A 24,388-nucleotide genomic window follows, 5' to 3' on the forward strand; every position below is an offset into this window, starting at 1 on the left:
ACACTGGCAAGTTTTGTGCATTCTTTGATAGCCATATGCATTTTGTCTAAACATCCATGCACTCAAGCACAGTCAAACACACACACACTCACTCACTCACTCACTCACTCACTCACTGGATCACACTTACAGAGTTTTTTACTAAAGACCTAAAATGAATACGTTTTTATGTGAAAAGTTAGGAGAGCATTGAATATAAACTTGGGCTCTCTGTTTTATCATATGCATATTTAGATGATAAGTTAGAATTCATTTAATAAATACATGTATTGGATGTATTATACTGGCTCTTCTGTCGGTGCTAGACATACATTGTTGAAAAGAGAGAAAGTCTCTGGTTGAGGCTTGGGGATAAGAGTGTTACAGAAGGAGAGACAGTAGACAAAATTTAAGAGAATTATATGACAATTGAGTGCCACCAGAGATGGCACTGCTTAATCTTTTGATGATTTGAGCAAAGAGCCTAGGCAGCTGGAACTGTGTCAGTGGTCTAAGGTGGGATCTTTTGAAATATAGGAAGGTTAATATGACTGGGACATAGTGAGCAAGTTAATCAGGAGTGGTGATTGTGACAGTACTGCTACCTGCTCTTTGTAACATCTCTGCATCCTAATAATTTCTTTTATGTAAACTTTGTATCTTTTGAAATATGATTTCCTTTTGAGGATTAGTTTTTTACTTCTGTGGAAAAAATCACATCATGTTTATTTTTCTTTATTAGTTTGATGTTCTTGTATGATACAACAGCTTTGATGATAGGACCTCAGCTGAAGGTCTAGAAAACTTTTTAAAAGATAATAAAATGAAGAATTAAATCCAGGACACAGAATGTTCTGTGTGTAAAAATAGATTAAATAAGATTAATATATTAATTTGAGCTCTTGCCATTTTCCTCCCTGATCTCCCTGCAAAGCTGTCAGAGCCTTATTTATCTTCAGAAGGCGGAGAAGGTCTCTTGCCACCTTCAAGAAAAACTGGTTAAGGCAAAGACCTACTGTTCATTTTTCATATATAGAATCCCAAATGTATAATTTTAGAAATGAAAACAGTGCCTTGTATTTCACATTTCAGAATGTGAAGAATATTTTCAGAGATTTACTTCTTTGTGTTTTCAAATTCTAAAGCAAATATAATTCAGATTTTATTCTTGCAGTTTCAAAATTAGTACAAATGAATATGTTTAAAATAGTTCTTCCATTTTGAAAGTAAAGAAATTGGATGAAGAAATACTTTCTGTTCTGTTGGATTTGTCTTGGGAACATTATATCCACACAGTACATTTCTATTATAGCAACAGATGCAGTAACCCTGAAGTCTGTTTTCTTTCTTGTTACATCAGTTTTTAATTAAACAAAACAACTACTTGGAGGCAGTTACCTTCTATGAAGATTTAGTTTGGAAGTGACCTTCACTTTTATTAGCTGAAGCAGTAATCAGCAGAATTAATAGAATAATTAAATTATATATAAATTCATAAAGCAGGAATAGTGCTATCAAAAAGTTCACCTAAAATGGGTCCTATTGTTTTGCAGGTACATTAAAAAATATTACAACTGTTAATTCCAATCTACCTTGATAGGCACTGAAATTGCTTTCTTAAAGACTATGTAGGATATGGTTTCCCAGCCTCAAATTTTCACAACTGTTAATTTATCTGTAATGCAACTTGATGTCACCGGGGCAAAGTCGAAGGTGAGCGCAGTGTTGGTATGTCCTCTTTCAGTAAAATATGAATTATGTTAGAAGAAGTACTCAACTAACTTGAGTTCTGTCAGTTTAAAATGTATATTGTTTGGGGTTAATGGCATCAAAAAGTTAGATTATACTACAAATATACCCAATTATCTGAATAATATATTGGATAGATATTATGTTGCTTTTGTGAATTTTACTTGAGCTTGTTATAAAGTAATTAAAGTGGCAGTTTAATATTTGAAACAAAAAAGATATGTCATTGGACTCAGTGCTTCTTATTTCTCAGAAACTTTTCACTTGGATTTGCATGTTCTTTTTAACTTAATTACAGTGGGACACATGGAAAATTTCTTGCTACTGAGCTTTGTACATTTTATAGTTGCATGTATGGGAATGGTAGATCTCCATCACTCATTTCCTATAGCTGATGATAGTTAAATTTTCAGTGCAGCTTTATGCAGTCAGGCATTACATCTGTCAGAGCCTATTAAAACAGAGTAAATTTATCTTTGAAAAAAATCCAAGACTGAATTTAGAAAGCAAGTTGTCATTTTTTTAATTAAAATTCAGTATGCACTATAATTATTTTGTTTCTTTGAAAGTGGCATTGTCTTTTTTTCCTCGAACTTTGACAAAAGGAAGACAAGTTCATAAATGAGGAAAATTGCCTTTACTCTGAGTCATGAGGCAGACCTGATATTAATTTCACATGAATGACCATTGCTTATTTTTCAAGTTTATATTTTCATTGTGATAATTAAAGTATCTGAAAAATATTAGGAATATATCTATATTATTAAATTGTAAATGACCAAAGTATATTGTGTTAACATTCTAACTAAGAGAAATTCAAAATAAGGTTTAATCTTTGTTTATCACTGACTCTCATCTCACAGGTAGATTTTTTTTTCAGTCTAAAGAAAGAAGCTGAGATAAATCTATATTCACAAGCTTTCCCAAGATGCCTTAATTATTTTACAGGCAATTTGAAATGGAAACCCTCTGCTTAATTGTGGTTACTTAGGGGCATCAAATACCTTTCCCTCTTTCAATATTTTGTATAGCAAAATAAAAAATGGATACTGTTGGAATTCTACCAGTTCTATTAACATTTGCATTTTGCTGTGTCTTGAACTGATTTCTTTTTAATTTAGACGATCCATATTTTATTTTTTCTTTTAAGATTTTTAGAGCATTTATTTCCAAAGAAGAATTAAGAGGAAACTTGAACATTATACCTTTTGTTGCCATCAAACTTATTCTAGTTCCTAATAGTCCATACTTTGCTGGTTGTTCTGTATGATAATCTTACACTTTTATAGCTTATAATTCACAACCTGTCTTCATCTTTATCAGATCATCACAACAATCTTTTGAGGGAAAAAAGTGTGGTTATTTTTTTTTAATTAATTTATTAGTTTTAAAGAAAGAAAGAAAGCGAAGTTGCTCAGTCGTGTCTGACTCTTTGCAACCCCGTGGACTGTAGCCTACCAGGCTTCTCCGTCCATGGGATTCTCCAGGCAAGAACACTGGAGTGGGTTACCATTTCCTTCTCCAGGGGATCTCCCCAACCCAGGGATTGAACCCAGGTCTCCTGCATTGAAGACAGACACTTTAACCTCTGAGCCATGTTTTAATCAGAGGCTAATTACTTTACAGTATTTTAATGGTTCTTGCCATACATTCACATGAATCAGCCATGGATGTGCATGGGTCCCCCATCTTGAACCCCCATCCCATCACAGAGCATCCCACCATTGCCTTCTCTCCCAGAGTCCAAAAGACTGTTCTTTACATCTGTGTCTCTTTTGCTGTCTCGCATATAAGGTCATTGTTACTATCTTTCTAAATTCCATATATATGCGTTAATATACTCTATTGGTGTTTTTCTTTCTGACTTACTTCACTCTCTATAATAGGCTCCAGTTTCATCCACCTCATTAGAACTGATTCAAATGCATTCTTTTAAATGGCTGAGTAATATTCCATTGTGTATATGTACCACAGCTTTCTTATCCATTCATCTGCCGATGACCATCTAGGTTGTTTCCATGTCCTGGCTATTGTAAACAGTGCTGCGATGAACATTTGGGTACACGTGTCTCTTTCGATTCTGGTTTCCTTGGTGTTTATGCCCAGCAGTAGGATTGCTGGGTTGTATGGCAGTTCTATTTCCAGTTTTTTAAGGAATCTGCACACTGTTCTTCATATTTGCTGGACCAGTTTGCATTGCCACCAACAGTGTAAGAGGGTTCCCTTTTCTCTGTACCCTCTCCAGTATTTATTGTTTGTAAACATTTTGATGGCAGCCATTCTGACTGGTGTGAGATGGTACCTCATTGTCGTTTTGATTTACATTTCTCTGACAATGAGTGATGTCAAGCATCTTTTCATGTATTTGTTAGCCATCTGTATGTCTTCTTTGGAGAAATGTCTGTTTAGTTCTTTGGCCCATTTTTTGATTGGGTCGTTTATTTTTCTGGAATTGAGCTGCAGGTGTTGCTTGTATAGTTTTGAGATTATTTCTTTGTCAGTTGCTTCATTTGCTATTATTTTCTCCCATTGTGAAGGCTGTCTTTTCACCTTGCTTATAGTTTCCTTCATTGTGCAAAAGCTTTTAAGTTTAGTTAGGTCCCATTTGTTTATTTTTGCTTTTATTTCCAGTATCCTGGGAGGTGGGTCATAGAGGAGCCTGCTGTGATTTATGTCAGAGTGTTTTGCCTGTGTTTTCCTCTAGGAGTTTTATAGTTTCAGGTCTTATATTTAGATTTTTAATTCATTTTGAGTTTATTTTTGTGTATGGTGTTAGAAAGTGTTCTAGTTTTATTCTTTTACAAGTGGTTGAGCAGTTTTCCCAGCACCACTTACTTGTTAGAGATTGTCTTTTCTCCATTGTATATTCTTGCCTCCTTTGTCAAACATAAGGTGTCCATAGGTTCATGGATTTATCTCTGGGCTTTGTATTGTGTTCCATTGATCTATATTTCTGTCTTTGTGCCAGTACCATAGTGTCTTGATGACTATAGCTTTGTAGTATAGTCTGAAGTCAGGCAGGTTGATTCCTCCAGTTCCATTCTTCTTTCTCAAGATTGCTTTGGCTATTCGAAGTTTTTTGTATTTCCATACAAATTGTGAAATCCCAGTATACCAGCCCCAAGCATCCTGCACCCTGCATCGAACCTATGTTGATATGTGGCAAAACCAATACAGTATTGTAAAGTAAAATAATAATAATAAATAAAATTAAAAAATTGTGAAATCATTTGTTCTAGTTCTCTGAAAAATACCTTTGGTAGCTTGATAGGGATTGCATTGAATTTATAGATTGCTATAGGTAGTATACTCAAGAAGATCCGTATTTTAAATTGTAATGCACAACATCTTGAATAATAATTGTTTAACATATAACATTTATAACAAGGTAAATATAAATATCAAAAGAAGACTTAGTGAATAACTGAGGCATAGGAATTGCAATGACAAATGTCTCCAGTGACCAGTCAAGTCATAGAAAGGAAGCCAACTAGGGGAGGAGATGGAGGGAATGGTAGGGACCACAGTGAACTCTTAAGCACAGGGCACATTTAAAGGAAGTAGCTGCTATATGACAATTAGTCTTGATTGCAAACTCAGTGTTGGCAAATTTTCTCTTATGCAAAGAAGCCAAGGGTCCAGATTGTGTATGCCAAGGGAATTTTTTTGAATTGTGAGGTCATTCAAAACTTATCTATACGTGGATTTATCCCATGGACTTCCAGGTGGCAACTCCTTGTTGTAGATAAATGACAATTTTTATATATACATTTAAGAGGATGATATTTTTCACCAAACTGAGATTTTTCAAAACTTATTATTGTTATTATAGCTATCCCAGAATTCTTCATTGCATCATCTTCATTGCAATTTTTCATTGTATCATTATAGTTAACAACTGTGGTAGGTAATGTATTTGTACCACGCACATACCATTCCCTAAGTCTAGACTTGGATTTTATTGTGGTGGTTGTTGTTTAGTCACTAAGTCATGTCCAACTCTTTGTGACCCCATGGGCTGCAGCACATCAGACTTCCCTGTCCTTCACTATCTCCTGTAGTTTGCTCAAACGCATTTCCATTGAATCAGTGTTGCCATCCAACCATCTTATCCTCTGTATTTTGAGTTACTGTATAAATTGAGCACCCCTTAAGGAAACCACAAGTGTTCCAGTGGAATTTTTCTTGTCACAAATCGACAGCCTAGAAATATTGGGGTTAACCTTTGACTCTGTCCTAATTACTGTTATTTCTTCTCAATTTCTTGGAGATATGCTCTCCTTAGTTTGCACTCTTCTGTCCTGATCCACGACTTATCACTTAACTGAATTCCTGCTGTAACCCCTACCAGCTTTCCTGTTCCCAGTATCTGCCACCTTCTTTGAGCTGACATGTCACTTCCGGTGGCATTCTGTTGTCTGCCACATCAAATCTGAAGGCTTCTATAACCATATTCTATGAACTGTGGTGTTGGAGAAGACTCTTGAGAGTCCCTTGGACTGCAAGGAGATCCAACTGGTCCATTCTGAAAGAGATCAATCCTGGGATTTCTTTGGAAGGACTGATGCTGAGGCTGAAACTCCAGTACTTTGGCCCCCTCATGCGAAGAGTTGACTCCTTGGAAAAGACTCTGATGCTGGGAGGGATTGGGGGCAGGAGGAGAAGGGTATGACCGAGGATGAGATGGCTGGATGGCATCACTGACTCGATGGACGTGAATCTGAGTGATCTCTGGGAGATGGTGATGGACAGGGAGGCCTGGCGTGCTGTGATTCATGAGGTCGCAAAGAGTCAGACACAGCTGAGCGACTGAACTGAACTGATTATCATGTGATCATTCAGCTCCTTCTTGTCTTTTCCAAATTTGTCCGTCCATTCAGTTATTGGGCTTCCCTGGTAGCTCAGCTGATAAAGAATCTGCCTGCAATGTAGGAAAACCCACTCAATTGCTGGGTCAGGAACTGAGATCCCCTGGAGAAGGGATAGGCTACCCACTCCAGTATTCTTGGGCTTCCCTAGTCGCTCCTATGGTAATGAATCCATCTGCAATGCGGGAGACTTGGGTTCCATCCCTGGGTTTGGAAGATCCCCTGGAGAAGGGAATGACTATGCTCTTCTGTATTCTAGCCTAAAAAATTCCATGGACAGAGGAGCCTGGCAGGCTATAATCCATGGGGTCACAAAGAGTCAGACATGACTGAGTGACTATCACTTTACTTTCAGTTACTTAGATATCTATGTGCATTCTCACCTTTCCTTATATTTTCTCATGTTTTAGAGAGAAACATGCCTTCACCCTCAGCAGCCTAACCTACTCCTCTTCAAGGCTTGATTCAGGGTTAGCCATCAGATCTCCCTCCACTACCTCTGGCTGCAAGAAGCTCTGTGCTTTTCAGCAAGTAGTTTAACTTCTCTGATTCTATAACAGGGAATTGGTCCAGCTCTTGTAGATATTTTCTCTGGTTGTGACATTCTTTAACCCCATCTCTTTAAACATGTTGACTTTTTTCTTCTCTAAACTCCTTTATAATGCTTTTAGTCTCTACCATACAATCTTCAGTTTTTCTTTGGTTATTACACTTAATAATGTCATTTGTCTCACATGCTTAACAGAGAGCTAAGTCCATACCTTATACTTCTGCGTCTATTGTAAATTAATGCAGTGCAGGTGACTAGTTGGTTAATTTGAACACTCTCAGTCTTTTACACAGCCTGAGGTGAATCATGGCTGATAGCTCTACCTTCAAGTCCCAGGCCAGTGCTGTTAAACTTTGCACTGAAAAGGTTTGCAAGCCTTTTCTAGGATTTGTCTAACAGAAGTGACTATCCTTTGTTTTATTTTACTATATGAATTGCTATGTGCCAACAAAGGGAAAAAGTGAGTATCTGGGATTGCAGAGGCCTGGGTCACTTTTGTGTGTGAACCTTCTCAGTCTAAAATGTGAGAGACTTGAGCAGACGTTCATTTTGGGAAGGGCAGTTGAAGAAAATCAGTTGCCTTGGGATATCAAGAAGGTGTAGAGTGTACATAGTTTAAAGAAGGAGCCCAAGGAACCACAGAGAAATAAGGCTAACTATTTGACCTGAGAGTCAGTTTTTTAATAAATAGCTAAAGGATGAAGTTACTGAATATATAACCCACAGGAGGAAAGAATATGGTTTTGTGAGGTAATTATACCTCAGCATCTAACAGGGTTCTTTGAGAGGGGTAAAAAAAGTGTTCACAAGAGGGAACCAGTGAACATTCAGATTTTCAAAAAGCCTTTGATAGATTTTGTACCAAAGACTGCTTTAAGAAATGTCCTCTCAAACCAAAATTGAAAGAGACACGTGTACACCAATGTTCATTGCAGCACTGTTTACAATAGCCAGCACATGGAAACAACCTAGGTGGCCATCAGCAGACGAATGGATAAGAAACTGTGGTACATATACACAATGGAATATTACTCAGCCATTAAAAAGGATCCATTTGAATCAGTTCTGAGGTGGATAAAACTGGAGCCTATTATATAGAGTGAAGTAAGTCAAAGAAAAACATGAATAGAGTATCAGTTCAGTTCAGTTCAGTTCAGTCACTCAGTCGTGTCGGACTCTTTGCAACCCCATGAATTGCAGCACACCAGGCCTCCCTGTCCATCACCAACTCCTGGAGTTCACTCAGACTCACGTCCATCGAGTCAGTGATGCCATCCAGCCATCTCATCCTCTGTCGTCCCCTTCTCCTCCTGCGCCCAATCCCTCCCAACATCAGAGTCTTTTCCAATGAGTCAACTCTTCGCGTGAGGTGGCCAAAGTACTGGAGTTTCATCTTTAGCATCATTCCTTCCAAAGAAATCCCAGGGCTGATCTCCTTCAGAATGGACTGGTTGGATCTCCTTGCATTCCAAGGGACTCTCAAGAGTCTTCTCCAACACCACAGTTGAAAAGCATCAATTCTTCGGCGCTCAGCCTTCTTCACAGTCCAACTCTCACATCCATACATGACCACAGGAAAAACCATAGCCTTGACTAGTCGGACCTTAGTTGGCGAAGTAATGTCTCTGCTTTTGAATATGCTTATCTAGGTTGGTCATAACTTTTCTTTCAAGGGGTAAGCGTCTTTTAATTTCATGGCTGCAATCACCACCTGCAGTGATTCTGGAGCCCCCAAAAATAGTCTGACACTCCTTCCACTGTTTCCCCATCTATTTCCCATGAAGTGATGGGACCGGATGCCATGATCTTCGTTTTCACTCTCCAACTTTTACTCTCCACTTTTCACTTTAGGCCAACTTTTTCACTCTCCTCTTGCACTTTCATCAAGAGGCTTTTTAGTTCCTCTTCAATTTCTGCCATAAGGGTGGTGTCATCTGCATATCTGAGGTTATTGATATTTCTCCCAGCAATCTTGATTCCAGCTTGTGTTTCTTCCAGCCCAGCATTTCTCTTGATGTACTCTTCATATAAGTTAAATAAGCAGGGTGACAATATACAGCCTTGATGTAATCTTTTTCCTATTTGGAACCAGTCTGTTGTTCCATGTCCAGCTCTAACTGCTGCTTCCTGACCTGCTTACAGATTTCTCTAGAGGCAGGTCAGGTGGTCTGGTATTCCCATCTCTTGAAGAATGTTCCACAGTTTATTGTGATCCACACAAAGGCCTTGGCATAGTCAATGAAGGAGAAATAGATGTTTTTCTTGAACTCTCTTGCTTTTTCCATGATCCAGCGGATATTGGCAATTTGATCTCTGGTTCCTCTGCCTTTTCTAAAACCAGCTTGAACATCTGGAAGTTCACGATTCACGTATTGCTGAAGCCTGCCTTGGAGAATTTTGAGCATTACTTTAGTAGCATGTGAGATGAATGCAATTGTGCAGTAGTTTGAGCATTCTTTGGCATTGCCTTTCTTTGCAATTGGATTGAAAATTGACCTTTTCCTGTCCTGTGGCCACTGCTGAGTTTTTCAAATTTGCTGGCATATTGAGTGTAGCACTTTCACAGCATCATCTTTCAGGATTTGAAACAGCTCAACTGGAATTCCATCACCTCCACTAGCTTTGTTTATAGTGATGCTTTCTAAGGCCCACTTGCTTCACATTCCAGGATGTCTGGCTCTAGATGAGTGATCACATCATCATGATTATCTGGGTCGTGAAGATCTTTTTTGTACAGTTCTTCTGTGTATTCTTGCCACCTCTTCTTAATATCTTCTGCTTCTGTTAGGTCCAGACCATTTCTGTCCTTTATCGTGCCCATCTTTGCATGAAATGTTCCCTTGGTATCTCTAATTTTCTTGAAGAGATCTCTAGTCTTTTCCATTCTGTTGTTGTCCTCTATTTCTTTGCATTGATCGCTGAAGAAGGCTTTCTTATCTCTCCTTGCTATTCTCTGGAACTCTGCATTCAGATGCTTATATCTTTCCTTTTCTCCTTTGCTTTTCGCTTCTCTTCTTTTCATAGCTACTTGTAAGGCCTCCCCAGACAGCCATTTTGCTTTTTTGCATTTCTTTTCCATGGGGATGTTCTTGATCCCTGTCTCCTGTACAATGTCATGAACCTCATTCCATAGTTCATCAGGCACTCTATCTATCAGATCTAGGCCCTTAAATCTATTTCTCACTTCCACTGTATAATCATAAGGGATTTGATTTAGGTCATTCCTGAATGGTCTAGAAGTTTTCCCTACTTTCTTCAATTTAAGTCTGAATTTGGCAATAAGGAGTTCATGATCTGAGCCACAGTCAGCTTCTGGTCTTGTTTTTGTTGACTATATAGAGCTTCTCCATCTTTGGCTGCAAAGAATATAATCAATCTGATTTCAGTGTTGAGCATCTGGTGATGTCCATGTGTAGAGTCTTCTCTTGTGTTGTTGGAAGAGGGTGTTTGCTATGACCAGTGCATTATCTTGGCAAAACTCTATTAGTCTTTGCCCTGCTTCATTCCTCATTCCAAGGCCAAATTTGCCTGTTACTCCAGGTTTTTCTTGACTTGTTACTTTTGCATTCCATTTGTCTATAATGAAAAGGACATCTTTTTTGGGTGTTAGTTCTAAAAGGTCTTGTAGGTCTTCATAGAACCATTCAACTTCATCTTCTTCAGCGTTACTGGCTGGGGCATAGACTTGGATAACTGTGATATTGAATGGTTTGCCTTGGAGACGAACAGAGATCATTCTGTCTTTTTTGAGATTGTATTCAAGTACTGCATTTTGGACTCTTGCTGACCATGATGGCTAGTCCATTTCTTCTGAGGGATTCCTGCCTGCAGTAGTAGATACAATGGTCATCTGAGTTAAATTCACCTATTCCCGTCCATTTTAGTTTGCTGATTCCTAGAATGTCGACATTCACTCTTGCCACCTCTTGTTTGACCACTTCCAATTTGCCTTTTTCATGGACCTGACATTCCAGGTTCCTATGCAATATTGCTCTTTACAGCATCGGACCTTGTTTCTACTACCAGTCACATCCACAGCTGGGTATTGTTTTTGCTTTGGCTCCATCCCTTCATTCTTTCTGGAGTTATAGCAACGCATATATATGGAATTTAGAAAGATGGTAGCAATGACCCTATATGTGAGACAACAAAAGAGACACAGATGTAAAGAACAGTCTTTTGAACTCTATGGGAGAAGGTGAGGGTGGGATGATTTGAGAGAATAGCATTGAAACATGTATGTTATCATATGTGAAACAGATCTCCAGTCTAGGTTCGATGCATGATACAGGGTGCTCAGGGCTGGTGTGCTTGGATGACCCTGAGGGATAGGATGGGGAGGGAGGTCGGCGCGGGGTTCAGGATGGGGAACACATGTACACCCATGGCTGATTCATGTCAGTGTATGGCAGACACCACTACAATATTGTAAAGTAATTAGCTTCCAATTAAAATAAATTAAAAAAAAAAAAGAAATATCCTCTCACCATGGTGTTGGGGATAATGTTTAGTCATGCATAGACACCTAGTTTAAATAGAAGGAAGGAACAAATGGGTAGTTTAAAATAAGCTCTTACTTTCATGGAGAGATATTTACAGTAGGCTTTCTTTGTTTTTAGCATTTTTATAAATAATTGAAGAGTCAGCATAGTAACTCCGAGTTGCTTCCCAATTTATAGTTGACATTGAGAGCTTGTAGATAGTAAAATATAATACTAAGCTAAAGAGTATTATCTGAAGGACTGTTTTAGAAGGCAGAAAAATGGAATATAAGACTATATCTCTAAGAAGATGGCTGCACACATATATTTCAAGTCATGGAAGAGATCCAGGAGTCATTATGTAGGGATCTCTGAAGATACTTGCCTTTGATATTCATGTATCTGCATTCAGAAGGATCTACATAATTCTGGATGTAATCATAAAAATCTGTTATTGCCTGATTCAAAATTGATACCTCTTTACCTGTGTTATTTGTACAATTTGAGTTTTGAAGATTAGGTGGCAAATGGATCAAGGATTTGAATGAGGATTATTCAAATAAGAGATGAGTATATCATATCAAGCCTAGCTCAGTTGCTCAGTCATGTCTGACTCTTTGTGACCCCATAGACCCCATAGGGTCCAGCCTGCCATGCTCCTCTGTCCATGGGATTATCCTGGCTAGAATACTGGAGTGGATTGTCATTTCCCTCTCCAGGGCATCTTCCTGACCCAGGGATCGAACCTGTTAACCCATGTCTCCTGCGTTTCCTGCAGTGGAAAGCAGTGAGCCACCTGGGAAGCCCGAGGATATCAGCAGAGAAAGTCTGAGAAAGGAAATTAAAGGAAATCTCATGAAGAGCATAAGTTGGTTTACTGTAGACTTGTTTGCTACATCCCAACAGTGAACAAAAGGCTTTCTTTTGAATTTGAAATATCTGTTTTTAAATGAATTTGCTTTAGCAGACGTGGCAAATAAGAAACATGAGGCTATTAGCCTGAGTGTTCAGACTGAAAAGTTCAATTTTATCAACAACTTAGTTTAAATTATAGTTTGTTTAAAGAGTAGTCAGTAAATACCAGTGCTTTCTCATCAAAAGCTCTGGATATCATTGTGATAGGCTATACTGAAGAATCATTGAATTGGCAAAGTGATTCTGACACTTATATAAACCAGGGAGCCATTTTACACAAGAACTGTAGCTACAGAACCTAGGTTGTGACCCAAGCATGTAAATTGACCCCCAATATTTTGGGAAGACTTTATTTTTAAAAAGTTGAATTATGACTTGTACTCTATAATTTGTGCTAATTTATTCTGAGCCCCTGGTGCAGTTATTAATACAGATCTGTTTCTGTCATCCAATACATAGTTTTATTGTGACTTTTCCTATAGAAGGTTAAATTTAAGGACAGGTGGAAAAGCTGGGGAAATAAAAGAGAATATATCATCCACAGAATGTCACCAAGAACAGAGAAAGCTAGATATATGGCTGAGATCTATAAAATAGGGACAGTTTCTGGGAGTGAGCTTTATGAAGGCTATGTATTGCTTTTTGACAGCTTTTCCTAAGTTAAGCATGATGATAATGCCTTCCCAGAGTGATACCAGTGCCTAAAGGGCAATCCGTCTACCCACAACTTTTTCAGTGAGTGTGAAACTTGCATCAAAAGATCCACTGTACTCAGATACTTGTATCATATAATTTCTTGAATTATCAACAGTGTGTGCCCTTCCAAGTACATGGTAACTCCTTGAAAGCACAGAAATTAATCTCTTCATCATTTCCTCCCATGTAGAAATTAGTATTAAATAGTAATTTTAAAGGATGGTCAGGAGTTATGGTCACTGAGTTGGTAAGACTTAGCTGACCCTAATAACCACAGCCCAGGTGAAAGAAGAGCGTTTCTGCAGAAGCCCTTCAAAGCACTTATTGTACAGCAATACTGTTATCAGACTTGAGCAGTAACATTTGATTGTCACACATTTCAGAGGGGAGACTGCTCTCATGGATAGGTGTATTACCTTAAATTTGTCTTCAGGAAGACATCTTTCTGCTACATCTAGTCCATCAGCAATTCTTGTCAGATTTATGTCTTAACTATGTCCCCAATCTCTCCACTTCATCTCTCTTGCCATGACCCTGCTTCAGACCAGCATCATCTCTCGCTGGTCTACTGCAGACATAACTGGCCTCCCCTTTTCTACTCTTGCTCCGTTGACAATTCTCTCAACAGCAGCCAGGCTCATTTTTTTTTTTTTTAAATAAAAATCTGATTATGTCACTGTCCTACTCAAAATTTTCTGGTGGTTTCTCATTGTAAAATTTAAAGTCTTCACTCTAACCTTTGAAGCCCTGCATGGTCAAGCCCCTGACTGTCTCTGTGACCCCATTTCATGTGATATTTCTCACTAGTCACTATGTTCCAGCCCTGCTGGCTCTCTCTGTCTCTCTCCCTCAAATACACCGAGCTACTCTGCACTTCTATATTTTCAAATTTGCTGTTTCTTCTGCTAAGTATATTCTTCCTCCAGATCTCCACATGGCTCATTTCTTCTTGTCAGCTAGGTCTTAACTCAAATGTCAGTGCCTCAAAGAATTATCCTGTCTAATCCTGATTATCCTGTCTAATGTTCAAACCCCTGCATCACCCTCACATTATCCTGTTTTATTGTTTCAGAACACGTCACTATCTTCTATTACCTTATTTCTTGTTTACTGTCTCTGTTGTGCACTAGATAAGTTGTGTGTCAACAGGGACAGCATTTGTCTTGTTGACTTTTGTATCCCTGATATCCAGAACTACAGTTGATACATAGTAGGCCAAGTTTCATAAATATTGTGGAATGAAGAGGTACATCTCAGTGCTTATGGGGATCAGCAGTTCTCTTGCAACTGTCACAGTTTCCTCTGGGGAAGGTAGTTGACTTCACCAGGTACCCAAGTTGCTTAAATTGTATTAGAAGAAACTACAGGCCTTGAACACCCAGAGGCAGATTGTCATACTCAGTATCAACAACTTGAGATACGTAGATGATACCACCTCTAATGGCAGAAAGCAAAGAGGAACTAAAGAGCTTCTTGATGAAGATGAAAGAGGAGACTGATAAAGCTGGCTTAAAACCCAGCACTCAGAAAACTAAGACCATGGCATCTGGTCACATCTCTTTATGGCAAATAGAAGGGGAAAAAGTATAAACTGACAGATTTTATTTTCTTGGGCTCCAAAATCACTGTGGACAGTGACTGTGGCCACAAAATTAAAAGACGCTTGCTTCTTGAAAGGAAAGCTATGTCTAACTTAAACAACCTATTAAAAAGTAGAGACATCACTTTGCCAAGATCATTTTGTCCATATAGTCAAAGCTGTGGTTTTTGCAGTAGTTACGTACGGTTGTGAGAGTTGGACCATAAAGAATGCTGAGCATCAAAGAATTGAAGCTTTCAAACTGTGATGCTGAAGAAGACTCTTGAGAGTCCCTTGGACAGCAAGGAGATCAAACCAATAAATCCTAAAGAAAATCAATGCTGAATACTCATTGGAAGTACTGATGCTGAAGCTCCAATACTTTGGCCACCTGATGGGAAGAGCTGACTCATTGATAAAGACCCTGCTGCTGGGAAGGATTGAGGGCAGGAGGAAAAAGGGGTAACAGGATGAGATGGTTGGATGGCATCACTGACTCAATGGACATGAGTTTGAGAAAACTCCAGGGGATAGTGAAGGACAGGGAAGCCTGATGTGCTGCAGTCCATGAGGTTGAAAAGTTGGACACGACTTAGTGGCTGAACAATAACATTCCAACAATGTGAGAGATTAAGCCAACTGTACAGTTAGATGTTGTAGTCCTTGTAAGACCACCCATATTTCTGACACAGTCTACACATTTGGGGTATTCACAAAACCAGTCTCAGTTTTGCTGGTTCATTAGAAGGACTCCCAGAACTCACTAAAAGCTGTTAACCCACAGTTATGCTTTATTGCAGGGAATGGGTATAAATTGAGATCAGTCAAGGGAAGAAGTGTATAAGATAGAGTTCAGGGTGGCTCCAAATGTGGAGCTTTCAGTTGTCCTCTCCCCATGGAGTTAGGGCAGTATTACTCTCCTGGCATTGTTGTATAGAAGTATTCACAAAGGATGGCTAAACAGGGAAGCTCAGCTGAGCTTCATCTGTCCAGAACTTTCATTGGAGCTCCATCATTCAAGTGTGACTGATTTACCCATGAAGCTGATCTCAGTCTCCAGCCCCACCAGAGGTTAACTGATATCACAGTTCTCAAAGTCTCCATCCTAAATCAAACTTTGATCTTTCTTAGTCTTAGGCTAGTCCTTACTCTAAGACTCTCTGGTATGGCCAGTCCCCACCATAAGTCATATTGTTAAGACTGTCTGGTGACCCGAAGCCCACGGACAAACAAGGACATGTCTTTCAGGCTTGGCATTTCAAGGGCTTAGAAATCACTTCTGAGAGGACAAAGACAAAGGCTAGATGTCTTTATGGGCCAGGTTAAATTCTTTATCACACATATGAATATACTATATTTTCTTTGGTTCATTCTCCTCTTGATGGATATTTGGGTTACATGTGATGTATATCAAATAGTACCTATTTATTTAATGAATGAGTGCTTTATGTAATATTGTGCGCCAAGCACTGTGTAGCTTCTTTTCAAATATTAACTCATTTAATTTCCAGAAGAATCCTATATGAGATAAATACTATTATTCTCATTATACAGATGAAGAAAATAGGATACTGAAAGGTCATATAACCGCTAGATGGACTAGCTGGGATATAAACTCAGTCAGAATACTTTCTCATAACCACTATGATATGCTGTCTAAGAAACAATACAGCAAAAAATATATATTTATGCACATCTTTTGTATATATATCTGAGAGTCTGTAAGATTTAGTCAAAATGTTGCACTCTTGATGAAAGTGAAAGAGGAGAGTGAAAAAGTTGGCTTAAAGCTCAACATTCAGAAAACGAAGATCATGGCATCTGGTCCCATCACTTAATGGGAAATAGATGGGGAAACAATGGAAACAGTTTCAGACTTTATTTTTTTGGGCTCCAAAATTAATGCAGATGGTGACTGCAGCCATGAAATTAAAAGACACTTCCTCATTGGAAGGAAAGTTATGACCAACCTAGATAGCATATTGAAAAGCAGAGACATTACCAACAAAGGTCCATCGAGTCAAGGCTATGGTTTTTCCAGTGGTCATGTATGAATGTGAGAGTTGGACTGTGAAGGAAGCTGAGCGCTGAAGAATTGATGCTTTTGAACTGTGGTATTGGAGAAGACTCTTGAGAGTCCCTTGGACTGCAAGGAGATCCAACCAGTCCCTTCTGAAGGAGATCAACCCTGGGATTTCTTTGGAAGGAATGATGCTAAAGCTGAAACTCCAGTACTTTGGCCACCTCATGCGAAGAGTTGACTCATTGGAAAAGACTCTGATGCTGGGAGGGGTTGGGGGCAGGAGGAGAAGAGAACGACAGAGGATGAGATGGCTGGATGGACATGACTGACTCGATGGACATGAGTCTGAGTGAACTCTGGGAGTTGGTGATAGACAGGGGGGCCTGGCGTGCTGCAATTCATGGGGTTCCAAAGAGTCGGACACCACTGAGCAACTGAACTGAACTGAACTGAGGCATATGCATCTTCAACTTTATTAGACATGGCCAAATTATTATCCAAACTGATATTATCATTATTATTATTATTATTGTTATTTTTACTTTACAATATTGTATTGGTTTTGCCAAACTGATATTTTTAAAATAATTTGTAAGATATTTTTTATATCTTTCCTAGTCCATGGCTTTTCACTTTCTTTTTTTGTCCAGATGTTTATCATTTAAAAATGCTTTTTTCAACATTTTCTCTATGATTTAGCCTTTTGTATCTTATTTAAGAAATATTTCTTTCCCCTGAACTCAAATATATGTCCTCGTATATTCTAGAAGCTTTATCTTTTATATTTATACTTTCATCTCCCTGGGATTGATTCTGTATATGGTATAAATCAGTTGTCTCAAAACCACTTGTTCAGTGATCCATTCTTTCCCCACTGGTCTGTAATGCCACCTCTGTCATAATCATTTTCACATACTTAAGGGTTTTATATTAAGAGACACCCTGCTGGCTCAAACAGTAAAGCTTCTGCCTACAATGTCAGAGACCCAGGTTCAATCCCTGGGTTGGGAAGATCTCCTGGAGAAGAAAATGGCAACCCACTCCAGTATTCTTGCCTGGAAAATCTCATGGACCGAGGAACCTGGCCGGCTATAGTCGATGGGGTCGCAAAGAGTCAGACACGACTGAATGACTTCACTTTCACTTTCATGGGTCTTATATTAGTTTGCTATCACTGCCATAATAAATCACCATAAACTTATTAGCTTAAAACAATGCAAGTCTGTTGTCTCACAGTCCTGGGTGTCTGAAGCCTAAAATGAATAGGCTGGGCTCCTTCTATCTTGGGGCTGTAGGAGAGAATCTATTTCTTGTCTTTTGCAGCTTATAAAAGCCCCCTGCATTCCTTGACTTGTGACCCCCTTTTAGCAGTAGTATGATTCTGACCTCTGCTTCCATCTGTAAATCTTCACTGACTTTGACCTTTTTGCTTCCTCTTTTAAGATACCTTTCTGATGACACTGCATCCACTGGGATAATCTAGGATAATTTCTCCATCTCATGATCTTTAATTTAATCACATCTTCAGAGGTCCTCTTGCTGTGTAAGAGAACATATCCACAGGTTCCAGGGATTAGGATGTGGACATCTGTGATGGGAGCATTATTCAGTCTACCACAGTCTTCTTCCTGGGCTTTCCATCATTCTTAATGTTTTTAATCCATCCCTTTTTAGTATACTCATTTTAACTATCTGAATAAGGTTTATTGGGAATCTATTCCTTCTGTTTGTTATGTCCGTTAATTCTCACTTAGGATAAGATGCATTTCCTCATCTGTTGTTTTAGATTATAAGCTCATCATAAGGGAACTCTGTTTTTGATAATTTCATGTAGCCTGAATTGAGGTCATATTTTTCTAGAAAGTTTTAGCAGTTGCTTCCACAAAATTTCCCAGGGTACTACTGACCCAGGTGGGGCCAGTGGTAAAGAATCAGCCTGCCAATGCAGAAGACACAAGAGATGTGGGTTCGATTCCCGGGTCAGGAAGATCCCCTGGAGTAGGAAGTGGCAACCCACTCCAGTATTCTTGGCTGGAGAATTCCATGGACAGAAGAGCCTAGCAGGTTAGTCTTTGGGGCCGCAAAGAGTCAGACAAAGCTGAGCTATTGAGCACACACACTGGCACAGAGCTATTTTTCATGATGTTTTATTGGTTAGTGAGTGAAGTTGCTCAGTCAGAGTTTCTCAAATCATGTAATAATGTAATTTCAGATTTCCAATCTATGTGAGAGAAGACCACTCATTATAAATACAGAAGAATATACATCCTTGCAGATGGATTCTTTACCACTGAGCCATCGTGGACACCTACACAGGGCTTTAGATAAAACCATTTAACGTTTCTCTCTTGTAGTCACTGGATTTTCCCCCTTGATCACCTTTTCACTAAAATATAGTCCTTTAAGGATCCAGATATAATTAGAGAATATCTCATTCTCTACTCCCTGCTTTGTTTGAATCCTAAGGCCTCTCCTTTCGCTACATGGGCGTTAAAACTCCAGCCCCTAGATTCATGAGTTAGACAAACTCCTTAGAGCTTCTGTAGCATTAACTCCTGTGCTTATTGCTCTAGTTTTCAGTTCCTGATTTAGTTTGTGCTTACTTTTATGGTAAGTAAAATTTCCAGAGCCTTCCCAGCTTGTTTTTCCCTTAGCATTTCTTTGTGGTCACTTCTGTTGTGGAGGGGTCTCAGCCATCACCTCCTGAGGTTATTTGTAGCCTATATACCTTAGGTAGTCAGTAGCTGGTTTGGGAGTGGGGGATAACTGAGTTTTGCTTATTGATACTTTCAGCTTGGTCACTATTCTAGGTTTTCATGTTGCATTATTAGCACTAATACCTCTGCTGCATTAAAATATTAATCTTATCTCTGAGATATTCTTAATACCATGATAGAAAAGATAATAAATTATCAATATCTTTTTTTCTCCAAGACCAGTTACATTTATTAGATGTTAGATATTTTAAAAAACTTTGTTACCTTAATTTTCAACTCAAGAATTCTAATCCTCATTTTCCTATTTTCTTCCTAGAATGTGTGCAGTGTTTGGTGGAATCTATTGTCTTCGCCATTCAGTACAGTGCCTTGTTGTGGACAAAGAATCTGGAAAGTAAGGATGACATAAGTTACCTTCCTATATTTACACCCCCAAGCACAAGTGAAAAGTGCTAAAGTCAATTTTTAAAAAAAATGATTCTTCAAAGATCCTCCTTGGTATTAATAACATATCAACCTTGATTAAAAGTAATTTGTATTTAGATCCTCCAGAACAAGGAAAGTGAGTTCAGAATATAGAAACTAAATTAATTTCCCTGCAATATGACTATAGCTCCTGATCATCCAAGCTCAGAAGACAAATCATTTCAGCTGCCGGGGGTGAGTGATGAGTGATGTTAGTTTTCCTTGTGGCCTTACCTCCTCTAATTGATTTTCATCAGATGACAACAAAGCCCTCTGTTATTGCATTTTTAAAAATGGATCTCACCTAAAGACTCATCAGATTAATCTCTGCTGATAATGCATGTCACTCCAAGAGAAAAGACTTTAATGATTTTTAGGTAGATTGTTGTCATAAACTATGCTGCCCTGTTATCTGAGGATGAATTTCTTTACAACCGTATCAGGCCAGCAGGCTGGTTTAGGACTGAAATAAGAATGTACCTACTTTTAAAGAAAGCTGAACATGATCTCTTTATCTGTTCATTTTTATATTTAAGATTTATTTTTCTAGGATTTATTATTCAGTTACTAAAATGTGTTCTTGTCTAAATTACACTAAGTAGTATTTTTTTTATTTCTGGGCTTTACATTGAAATGTAAATGGGTTAACTGCATCAAATTTTAGCAGCTGTTTAAATTGCTATGTATTTTTCTTTTTTTAAGCATTTACTGACCCATATCTCTTGTGTGACTGTTTTTAGGGATATATAAAGAAGTAGTATTGTTCAGGTCATAAAATGGCATTAATATCTGGACCTAGAATCTTAAAAATATAAAATTTAAGCTGTTTTTTCATTTTACAATAATTTTGTATAATCTAAGTAGCATAAAGTGTTAATTTCTTATAGGCCAGTTATAGTGCAATAACTAGTATTTTGAGATGGTGGAGAACAAATTAAACTAGAATATGTAATATTTAGACAAGGAAAGTAATTATCTCGTATAAGATAAAATAGACACATGGTTTAAAAGCATATGATTATCTTTAGCACTTCAACAGAAAGGTACTACATAAGTGAAACATTAATAATCTACAGTGAAAAATCTACCCCACAGGCCCAAGATATATTGATACGTGAGGGCTCTCTGGAGGTTCATGAAGGAATAGTTGTCTTTATGATTCTTAGAGTCATTTTCCCTGAAGCATGAGTATGTATCCATGATGGAAAGCTAGATAATGAATTGCTTGTTTGGTGCTTACTTACTTAGATCCCCTTACCTTTTGGAGGTCTCATTCCGTCCTACAGGTTACTCTTAGTGACATGAAGAATTTGCATGGCTCGTGTTTGTTTTTTGTTTTTCTTAAAGGATCTGTTAGTACAGTAAAAAGCATCTGTTGCATTAAAGGCTGCATTTACCTTAACTTTGACTTAGTTTTTATTACAAACTCTAAATAGAGGAACTCTTCTTTGTGGTCTGCTGCAGATTTCGGACTGCAACAGATAGCTGAGGGCTCAGGCTCTAAAGACCAAAGTTTGGTAGTTTTCAAATTTTAATGTGTCTGTAAATCACTAGGTAATAGGTAAACTTGTAAAACAAAATGCCCATTTCTGTGCCTCATGCTGGCAGAGTGAAATTGGATAATGTGCTTAGAGTGGAGCCAGGAAATTTGCAGTTTTAAGGAACGCCTCCAGCTGAGTATTATGTAGGTACTCCTTAGATGAAACTGAGAAACACTGATCTGTAAGGTAAAGTTCAAGATTTAGCCACTGGTACTATGTTCCATGATGGACTAGGCACTCTAGGTCTTAATTCATTTCTTTTGTTTCTTTGTAGAAAGACCTTCAACATAATAATTATTCTTTAACAACTCTTAAGGCATGCAATGGTCAGGTAACCCTGGAGTAAAAGGAGACCTGGAACTCTGTCACTGCCATGAGGGATAGTGGGCAAGTCACTTGTCTCTGGGCCAGTTCCTTTGGCTATGAGTTAGATGGACTCTGTGGTAGTTTTCAGGTCTCCTCCCAGATATGACATGCTTTAGTTGAGTTACTGAAAGTACTTAGAAAGTACTTAGTTTTTCCTTAGTACTTAGAAATAAATTATCTTAAAATGTTTTATATGCCCAAATATAGTCCATTCTCACATATTGGGTAATCTTCAGTCCAGTGAAAAAATTTTTAAAATGTTAGAACAGGTTGTATGTGTCTAAATGTAAATGAAATCGCAAAATGGCTACTTATACTGTTTATTATTACTTTACTAGAATGTCAGTTTTCCAATGACTGTCTTTTTATTGTCCATCTTGGGGTGTTTATGATATAGCCATTTTGTATTTTGTGTATGGTTCTCATATTGGAAAACTTATTCCAAGCCATAAATATTTATTTCGTTAATAGTGGGACAGTTAAAAATTTGACCTGCATTTATAATATTCATGATATGTAGAGTATTCTCACTATACTAAATTGTATAAGTTATCTTTAAAAAGTTTCTTTTAAAGAAACAACCAGTACTTCAAAACTGTAAATTCATATCTTCACTAAAAACCCATTGTATCAAGTCAAAGATTCTCTATAAGCATCTAAAGCAAGTATTGACTGAAATTGACTCAGGCTAATTTATCTTTCCCAAATACTATTACTTTGTCATTCAAAATCAAATAATTGAGAGACCTACCAGTAATAGATATTTTGTCAGGATTTGAATATAAATGAGGGATAATTTTTTGAGGGAAAATCCTTGAGTTTATATTTGGGCATATCCAGCATACATTTATTTTTAAGCAATCCAGATTGACTCAAACAATTGTTTATTCTGAATTTTATAGGCTTATTAATCAAGGAATTTGCGAACGTTTGCATTTGTCTCATTTGCCTCCTTATGGTTTTAGATTGTCTTGTCTCCCCTATTTTTCTGTATGGAACACTTGGCATCCTCTTTCCTCTTTGGTGTGGTTTAGAGCTACCCATGCTTCAGGTGCTTAGACCTCATGCTTAGACCTCAGAGGTCTAAGTTTATTTTCTGATCCCACAGACTAGATCAGAACCCTCTGCCAGCCCCACAACTCAGGTCCCCCCATATGATTGTAAATTATCTGTGAGAAAAGGCAGGATCTCACTGCTATGGTATCCCCAGAATCAAGGCAGGTTCCTATCATCCATTATACTCAATAGATTTAAGTTAAAAAAATGAAGATTAAAAATTGATGATAGCTTTTTTGTGCTTTTCTTTTCACCTTTCATTGAGGAAAGCAAATAGAAGCATAAATGATCATAACATTGAGTTTAGCGTGGTGATTATACATCAAAGTGTTGTACAAACTTTGAGAGGAGAAATATGAAATATGTAACTAAATTCATACTTATTTTGAACTATATCTTATTTTTCATTTTTGTTTAATGTACTTTCCTGAGATCCACTTTGACTGTGCTCTCTTGGCTATGTTATCCTTGACTCTGCTCTCTTTAATTTTTAGAGGACGTATGTATCAGGAGTTCTTTTCTATACGCTCTTATTAAATTCTAATACTGAAGCCCTTTGTTGACTGTTTTTGGAAACACTGAATGCTGTTGAGCAGCTTTCTTTTCCTTTGTAGGAATGCTGACCATGTAAAACTCCTGTAAATTTGATTTTACCATTTAGCAATGCAGTATTTGATACTAGCGTAGGGTATGGATGACCTCGGCCAGACATGTCTGTAACCAATAGTCTGAATCTAATTACTTCAGCTAGTGTTCTTGTGAACTTCAGCTGTCTCACTTACTAGATTTCCTGCTATTACTATTCCTTGGAGATATCTTTTTTTTTTTTTCCTGATGTCAGGAGTAACTGTACCTTTCCCAGGTATTTGGAAGTTAGTAATAAATAGTATGTTAGACTCAGGGTGAGGTGACTGATTCTTAACACCATTTTTCATTAAATAAGAAAATCGCTGAATTTCATATTTTATTATGTCCCATTTGCAAGATGGTAGTGGTAATATTCTAGATATTTAACGTCTACCAATCATATGCTAGTTGCTATGGGGATAAAGAGATGAATAAAACATGAATCTTGCCCTTGTGTATAAAGATTATAGGCTCTGAAGTCATGTAGGCCTAGATCTGTGCCCTGGCTTCCCCACTTACTAGTTGAGTGAACTTTAGCAAGTTGTTTAACCTCTCTTTGCTTCAGTTTCTTTATCTTTAAAGTGGGACACAACAGTACCTATCTCATTTGGTTATTATGAATATTAATTGAACAGATAAAGTGTGTAGAATCCATATAGCAAGAGCTTAGTACCTATTAGCTAATAGTAGTTTTTAATGTAATTGAATACTTTGGAATCCCATAGAGGAGATATATTGGGAAGATCCTTCTGTGCTATGATAAGGAGTTCAGATTA

At 37.9% G+C, this 24,388-nt stretch overlaps 1 protein-coding gene across 1 annotated transcript in view; it reads left to right on the forward strand.

The window, feature by feature from the left end:
- The window catches only part of CHM (CHM Rab escort protein), a 242,408-nt gene that overhangs the window by 140,445 nt on the left and 77,575 nt on the right, over positions 1–24,388 (forward strand). The window contains exon 9 of the mRNA XM_040265616.1: positions 19,874–19,951. Within this exon, the coding sequence (XP_040121550.1) occupies positions 19,874–19,951 (78 nt within the window). The remainder of the gene's footprint in view (positions 1–19,873; positions 19,952–24,388) is intronic.

Source organism: Oryx dammah, unplaced genomic scaffold, assembly GCF_014754425.2.
Source record: "Oryx dammah isolate SB20612 unplaced genomic scaffold, SCBI_Odam_1.1 HiC_scaffold_23, whole genome shotgun sequence".
Lineage (NCBI taxonomy): Eukaryota > Metazoa > Chordata > Mammalia > Artiodactyla > Bovidae > Oryx > Oryx dammah.